This window comes from Myotis davidii, unplaced genomic scaffold (assembly GCF_000327345.1).
Source record: "Myotis davidii unplaced genomic scaffold, ASM32734v1 scaffold72, whole genome shotgun sequence".
NCBI classification, from domain to species: domain Eukaryota; kingdom Metazoa; phylum Chordata; class Mammalia; order Chiroptera; family Vespertilionidae; genus Myotis; species Myotis davidii.
In genome coordinates this window covers 6,259,739-6,267,978 of record NW_006284618.1, presented here as the reverse complement: position 1 = coordinate 6,267,978, position 8,240 = coordinate 6,259,739, and the positions used below count along the sequence as shown (strand labels likewise).

Below are 8,240 nucleotides of genomic sequence, written 5' to 3'. Positions count from 1 at the left end.
GCCAGCGGGTCCCGGCGCCTCCCGCGCCTTCATTCCCCGGGGTGCCTTTTCATGTCACTGACCTGGGAATGGAAGTTCTTTGTGGAACTAGATCATTTGAATCGTTCAGGATGTGTTTCGGTCTGCCCACCGCACTGGGGGGCTCTTTGAAAAGATGCCAAGAGTGCATTGTTCAACGTCAGTAAATAAGTGTGTGCGCGGGGTGGGGCGGGGGGGCGGAGGTTTGCTTGTCATTACAAAGCAAAATGCGACTGCAGAAGGAACTGGATTTGGTTGGATGTCAGCAGTCTTCGCCTCCATTAATAGCAACTTCTCGAGAGGCGATCTCATTAGTCAGTGTATGGCAGTAAATGAAGGTGCCTCTCACCTCTCCAGCGCTGGTGGGAGAGGTTAATGATAAGAACACACACGACCTGGGTCTGACCTGGGTCTGTCCGGAGGCCGCGCATGCTCCGGACAGGGGGATAAAAGCTTGTTTTCTTGAAGCGCAATACAATTCATTGCATTGCATGCGGCTTTTGGTACTGCAGCCAGCGAGCTACTACTGTAATGCAGCCCGGCATGTAGGTGGTTTGTGACACGCCTAGTGTCGGTGGACGTGTGACAGATGGTTTCAGTGAACTCTGATTTGCGGAGTGCCTAGCGATGTCACAGTTGATGTGTAGGACAAGATTACGGTAAGAATCAGCAGCTACCTGTTGAAAAGTCGGTACTTTTTTCTACAAACGCAGTGAGATGGCCACGTTACCCGGATTGTTACTAATTCAATTCAAGAGACATCTCCTTAATATCTACACCGCGCCAGGTCTGGCGGCTAAACAGAAATGTTCACCAATGACAGTAGTTTGCAACTGTGTTGGATATGACCACACTTGCCTACGTTAACCTTGCCACAGTTATATGTGTGGACTAGAGTTGTTTCAATTTTATGTATTTTAAAGTTGAAGATCAACCAAGAATTTGCTTTGGTAGCACATTCTTGTTTCGTCCAGGCAAAGAACTTAGTTGGGAGCCATGTGGTCTGTGGCAGTTACTCCACCCTGCTGTTGCAAGAGAAAGCAGCTATAGGCAATAGATAAATTAGGGTGACTGCTTCCAATAAACTTTATGGACACTGAAATTTGAATTTCATATAATTTTCACATCATGAAATACTCCTATTTTAATTTTTTATTACTTTTTCATTGATTTTAGAGAGAGGAAGGGAAAAGGGGGGGGGGGAGAGAGAGAAATATTAATTGGCTGCCTCCCATATGCAGTTGGACTGTACAAATCCCGACTGGGGATTGAACCCGCAAACCCGGTATGTTCCCTGACCCAGAGTCCCTTTGGTGCACAGGACCACACTCCAACCCACTGAGCCACACCAGCCAGGCCTCCATTTTAATATTTTTTCAATATTTAAAAGTATAGAAAGCACTCCAACAGCAGGTTAGGTGCCAAATAATCCAGAATTGTGGTGGTGTGTGTGTGTTCTCCGAGGTGCGAATAGCCCAGCCTCTGCATCTATCAGAGCAGCACTTGCATGCGAGCGATAAGATTTGCTGAGGCCCACCAAAACCGGTTTGGCTCAGTGGATGGAGCGTCGGCCTGTGGACCGAGGGGTCCCAGGTTCGATTCCGGTCGGGGGCATGTGCCTGGGTTGCGGGCACATCCCCAGTAGATGTGCAGGAGGCAGCTGGTCGATGTTTCTCTCTCATCGATGTTTCTGACTATCTCTCTCCCTTCCTCTCTGTACAAAATCAATAAAATATATTAAAAAAAAAAAGATTTGCTGAGGCCCTAATTTCCACGCCAGCTACAGAGAACTTAGCTGTGCATTGTGCCAACGTCTCTATCCTTCTCTCAGTAGCAGTGTTTTCCATGCAATGCAATGAAATGAACTGTAGTCTGTTTCAAGAAAACAAGCTTTTATCCCCCTATGCCCTCCACCCACCCACCTCCACCCACTGCCGACACTGGTGATGCTACTTGATAGGATTTAGGTGATGAATTCTCTCTACTAATTTTTACTTTAGAGAAACAGGGAAGACTTGAAGGGGTTGAAATATATTTCATCTTGTATGGAATCCTTTTTTCAACAATCCAGCTATTTGGTATATCTCAGATTTCTCTCATCTGTCTTGTTGGTTTATAGAACAGTGGTTTGCATGCCAAGCTTATTTGGATTATTGTTAAAAATTATTATGTCTTAAATTTCTCTTAATTCCAGTAAAAACCGTCTTAATGTTTAGTGTGCAACTATTTTCTTTATTACATTTAGGAAGGATTTTTGCTGGGAGAGGTGAGACAAGAGGAAACCTTTAGCATCAGTGACTCCCAAATCAGCAACACAGAGTTCCTGCAAGTCATTGGTGAGTGGGCGTACCGACCTCAGAAACACTCTGTGTGTTCGGTTCGTCTGTTCTGTGGCCCTTGACCGACTTTACTCTAAAGATTGGAAGAGCCATAGGCACCCTGTGATTACAATGCCAATTCTTTGCACTAATAAGCGATGTGAAGTGTTCCTATAGGTCAGCGTAAGGATACAGCGGCTCGCTGTAGGTGCAGGTATTCTGTAACGCGGTCCCTTACCCACTACCTGACCCGACTTTGACTGGATTCTGTGTGCTGTTGCACTTGATAGTCTCTCCAAAACCCCTGAGAACCTCAGATTTGCAAATTAGGGTGTCCCCATTGTCATCATCACCCCCTATAATAAAGGGTGTGTTATGCAGGGCCTTTCTGAAGGGTCTGGCATAGTTGTTCACACTTATTTAGCAAATTGTAGAATTTAGCGAGTTGTACAGCCTTTGTCAGTTTGGGGGAGATTTTTGGGGAAGACTGAGTATTTATAGATGCACTGACTCAGTTTTTTTAGCTGCATGTCAGTATCATCAAACAGCATATCCTGACACCCAGAGAAAAGCAAGAGGCATTTTATTCACCTGTGCAGCCAATGCTCACTGAAGTGTAAGGCATGTGCCGGGCAGTGCGAGGAGCATCCAGATGCATTTCTGCCTCCCAGGAGTGTGGGAGGATGAGGCAAGTCACAGAAGTGCCAGCAGCACAAGATGAGTGCTGTAAGAAAGGAGCCAAGGCCATCCCATAGATTAGAGGGGAAACTGCTAGTGGGTGAGATCAGGGAAGACATCATGCAGGAGGCAAACTCAGGGTCAGGGTGTGCATTCAGAGGAACACAGCAAGGAGGGCATAAAACACACAGGGGCCCTGGCCTGTGTCTGCGACCAGGGTGTGCAGGTGAGAGCTTGAAATTCTGCTGGAAGGTCAGGTCCTATTGGGGCAAGTCATTAATTTCAAGCCTGTTCTGATAGCCTGGTACATGCAAGGGGGGCCAGGGTGAGGATTGATGTAGGGTTGGATTTGGGGGAAGAGGCTGAACTCTCTCCTATAGTTTGATAGGACCAAAACTATAAAACCTGCTCCACAGCATCGACTGCTAAATAAAGACGTGCGGTGCACGGGTATAGCTGTTCTGTCATTGAGGTTTTGTCCTTGTTTGTTTTGCTTAGTTCTTTAAAATCCTGAAGTGGAGATTTTGGTTTCATTGGACATCTGTGCAGTTATTTATTGTTGCACTTGAATTTCAAAATTAATTTGATAGGTGAAGGTTAAAATGCCAGATTTAGTTAACTGACAGCAAACCATATAAGAAAGAGCTCTCTTATCCAGCATGATGACAAAAATAGCATTTCTGATTAATATTCTAGCTGTTTATATTTACCTATTTATTTGAATAAGTTATCTTTTTTAATTGATCTTAGAGATGTACATATGTAAAATGGAGTATTACACAGCCATAAAAAGAGTGAAATCTTTGGATCTAGAGAGTGAAAAAAGTAAAACAGAAAAGACAAATACAAACAAACAAAAACTAGAAACAGATTCATAGACACAGGGAAAAATGATGAATGCCAGAGAGGAGGGTGGAGGGGTGGGCAGAAAAGGGGATTCGGAAGTACAGACTTCCAGTTATAAAATAAGTCGTGGGGATGTAACGTACAGCATGGGGAATAGACTCATTCACCTTGTAATAACTTTGCTGGGACAGATGGTTACTAAACTTGTTGTGATCACTGTACTCGTAAAGTATATAAAAGTTGAATCATTATGTTGTAAACCTGAAACTGATGTAATACTGTATGTCAACTGTACTTTTAAAATGAATACATAAAATCCATTTCTTATATAATAAGAGGCTAATATGCAAATCGACTGAACAGCGAACGGCTGGTTGCTATGATGTGCATTGACCACCAGGGAGCAGACACTCAATGCAGGAGCTGCCCCCTGGTGGCCAGTGTGCTCCCACAGGGGGAGCACCGCTCAGCCAGAAGCTGGGCTCACGGCTGTTGAGTGCAGTGGTGGTGGCAGGAGCCTCTCCCCCTCCACAGCAGCGCTAAGGTTGTCCAACTGACAGCTCCTGGACTGCGAGAGGGCACAGGCCGGGCTGAGGGATTCCCCCCCGCCCCCGAGTGCATGAATTTTGTGCACCGGGCCTCTAGTTAGAAAATAAATGTAAACCAGTGGAAAACCTGGACTGACATGAAGCAAAGTAGTTTCCACAGCAATAGTGTGAAGAACTGTCCTGGCATAAGTTAACCTCCAGAATTAGATCCTTTAAGTAAAATAAATTGGCCAAAGACATTATTTGTTGAAAATGTGTGAATTCATGCACAGACACCTTTACCTGACTCGACACAATCAGGGGACTTTAGAGAGAAGATCACATTTTGCGCACGAAGTGCCTGTCTTGTCTTGAACACATACTCATTTGAAGCTGCGCCAGCTCACCTGAAGCAGAGCCAAACCAGACAGCAGAGCGCCCGAGTTAGTGAGCTGGGGTTGTGGCTGTCGCCGGGAAGAATGGAGAGGACAGTGGGGGATGCGGGGCAGAGACACGAAGGCCAGCAAGAAGAGCAGCACCCCCCGGGGGGAGTGTGGGGACGTGTGTGTCGAGACGCCGTACACACGATGAGGAGTCTGCCATGTGGATGCGCTGGAGGCGTAGGGAAGTCTAGGTCCCAGTGAGGCTGCCCTGCCAAAGGTCTGCCCCCAGCTAATGTGCCCACCTGCTCCACTCCGATGGGCAGCTTCACCTGTTGGAGACCACCTCCCCATTTCTCCGCGGTGTGCTTGGGTAGGTGTTGCCAAAAGCCTTCCCCGGGAAAGCTGTATTTCACGTCCTTAGGAGGTGCCGCGCGGTGTCTAGAGCATGACTTCAGTGTGCTTCTGACCCAGGCTGCAAATCATGAAACGTCTGCTGGGAGGACTGGTGACAGGAGTTACTCGGAGTTCAGCTCAGCGTTTACTCTAGGGGTTTTCTTAAACAAAATATTCTTTCCTGTCAAGTAGAAGATGTGTGTTTTTCCCCTTCTCCCTGAGGTAATGTTTTTGCTACAGATGTTTCACATCCTAATTACTAAAAGCATCTCTGAAATACCTTGGGAAGGCACACCGTATCATTTTGGCGATAAAAGAGGGCACGTTTCTGGATGAGGTTTCTTATTTGTATCGCTGTGTCAACAGCCGGCTGAGCAAATGAGCTCCTCTCCGCTGAGGGAGCATTGGGTCTGCGCATGTGTTTTGGCAGCCGGACCAGGACAGGGTTAATAGCCACGTTGAGGGTTGTGGTTCCCTTTTAATTGAGTGAAAATTGCAGCCTGTAAGTCTGGGCTGTGACACTGAAGGTAAAGAGTCCCTGTAAGGAGAACGCTATTAGCAGAATGGAATGCTAATTGGTCTCCTGTCTCATAAAGCAAACCAGACCCACGCCCCCTGCTGAGCCGGAAGAAGTTGTTCCCTCTGGTTAGTCACCGCTGTCTTTTCAGATCTGCCTGGTAATAGCGGTTTCCCTTGGTGCTGGCCGTCTGGGGAAGGGTTAAGGGACTTCCAGAGTTTCCTCCCTTCCCTTCAGAACACAGGCCCACGTTGTGAGCTAGCAGGTCATTGATGGGCAGTGGTGCAGGCCCTCTCCCCAGGCTGTCCTCACAGCTCTTACCCAGTCAGTGGCTCCTGTCCCCGGTGCTGTACCCAGGTAAGACCGAGTCAGGGCCTGGCTGCCCGCTCCTGAGTGTGAGCTCTCAGGTGCGTGCGCATCACGCAGACAGATGGGAAGGGACAGGTGGGAACGGCTGCTCTTCTCCGTGCACGTGGTTCTGAGAAGGTGTCTCTGAGTGGAAATGTTGAGGAGATACAGTTCTTCCCCGTGTGCACACTGCACCTGTTGGAACAAGGAAAACTCTCTCACTCATTTATATTATTATTTTAGTCCTCACCCAAGAACATTTTTTCATTGATTTTAGAGAGGAAGGGAGAGAGAGAAACATTGATTGGTTGCCTCTCTGACAGGGGATCAAACCTGCAACCTGGGTATGTGCCCTGACCGGGAATCGAGTCCACCACCTTTCGGTGCACAGGACAGAGTTCAGCCAATGAGCCATCTGGCCAGGTGGAAACCCTCTTTTTATTATCTGAGATTTTCAACAACTACTATGTGTGTGTGTGTGTGTGTGTGTGTGTGTGTATTTCCTGGGCTATTTTATATGATTAACTAAGATGTATTTTCTCTTTCTGATTACAGAAATCCATAACCATCAGCCTTGTTCAAAGCTTTTTAGGTAAGCCACACCCTTCTTGGTAGCTCTTAGCTCTTACTAAAAGACGAATTGATTAAAAACGAGTGAGTGTATGCCTATAGCTGATAATGGCTAGCAAGTCCCAAGTATGACTGAGGGCCTCCAAGTTCACCTGTTTGTTGATGCCAGCGTGTGTGGCACTGTTCGGTCAGGGGAGGAGAGGGGAGACCTTGCTTACCACCTTGCCTCGCACCAAGTGCCAAGTCTGGCCTCGGGGATTGAGAATGGATGCTTCCCACCAGCCTCCCCGCGAGGCTCTTCAACAGGGAAGGAAGCTCTTTGGGACCGCCTACAGGTGCAGTGATTGAAAGGTGTTTTTAAGAGGAATAAAAACTGTTCAGTAGCCAGAGAAAACATAAGACTTCCTTTTGGTGTTTATTTAAGTTGATATCCACCAGCTGCATATTATGATCAACTGAAAGAGAAAAAATGGGAGGAGAGACATTCAGAAGGGAGATGGCAAATGACAGATATGAGAGAAGGAGGGGTTAGGGGAGGAGAGGGGGAAGGGGAGGGAGAAAATGGCCAGTATTTCCACACCTGCCTTCAGCTCCCCAAACCCCACCCAGGCCCCTGCCTCTTTCCTGAGCCCCAGACCCTCCTGCTGAGGCTGTCTGAGGAGGATAGCTCCGTTTCTTAAATTCCCCAGGCCTGTTCTCTGCCTTCCCGGGAGCAGGCAGTGCTGCTCCCGCTGTTCAGTGCGGGCTTCCTGGTCAGCACTCCCTTCTTTAAAAACGTACATATATATATTGACTTCAGAGAGGAAGGGAGAGAGACGCATTAATGAGAGGGAATCATTGATTGGCTGCCCCCCTCTACTAAGATTGAGCCTGCAACCCAGGATGTGCCCTGGACTGGAATCGAACCTGGGACCCCTCAGTCCGAAGGCCGACGCTCTGTCTACGGAGCCAACCAGCCAGGGCAGCACTTTCTTCTCCAAACACCTGCCAGCTCCTTGCAGCTGCTGTCCTGCCGCGTGTTCCCTGCAGCCTCCTCCGACCACGCTCATTCTCAGCTGGCAGGCACCGGCCCCGCACCCCAGCCCCTGGGGAGTGTATTGTGTCACACACACACACACACACACGCACACCCCTACCCTCACTATTTCAGAGTTCTGTCTTCATGCACGATGGCTACCTGAGGATGAGGTCTTGAAGGAGCCCAGTAGTTCATCTGTCTGGATTTACACAGAACCGAGGGAGGAGTGGCAGCAAGATGTGCCACTAGCGGTTCATTTGAGAGGAATCTCAGAGCAAACGATGATTGAGGCCGCCCACGCAGTGCGTGTGTCTGGTCCGTGAAAGTGCCCATGTGGCCCTCACTGTCCAGAGCTGTGCTAAGCATGCCCGGCCTTGCCCTTCCGAGGAATTCCTCAAAGCATTGTCGGCAAAGACTCAACTCCGATCACAGACTCAGAATTCTTAGAGCTGAAAGCAGCCTTAGATATCACCTGTCTACTCCAGACTCTGCTTTGCAAAAAGGGGACTGAGGGGCATAGAGGGTTAGTGACGTGCTCAAGGTCACTCAGTGAGAAGCCGGCCTGAGCCAGAGCGGAGCCTCCTGACTCGCTGTACCTTGAACTCCTTCCTGCCTTATAAGGCC

At 48.2% G+C, this 8,240-nt stretch overlaps 1 protein-coding gene across 1 annotated transcript in view; it reads left to right on the top strand.

Annotated features, from left to right (window-relative positions):
- FAM175B (family with sequence similarity 175 member B) overlaps positions 1-8,240 on the top strand; it is a 19,927-nt gene that overhangs the window by 434 nt on the left and 11,253 nt on the right. The window contains exons 2-3 of the mRNA XM_006754941.2: positions 2,264-2,354; positions 6,584-6,620. Of these exons, the coding sequence (XP_006755004.1) occupies positions 2,264-2,354; positions 6,584-6,620 (128 nt within the window). The remainder of the gene's footprint in view (positions 1-2,263; positions 2,355-6,583; positions 6,621-8,240) is intronic.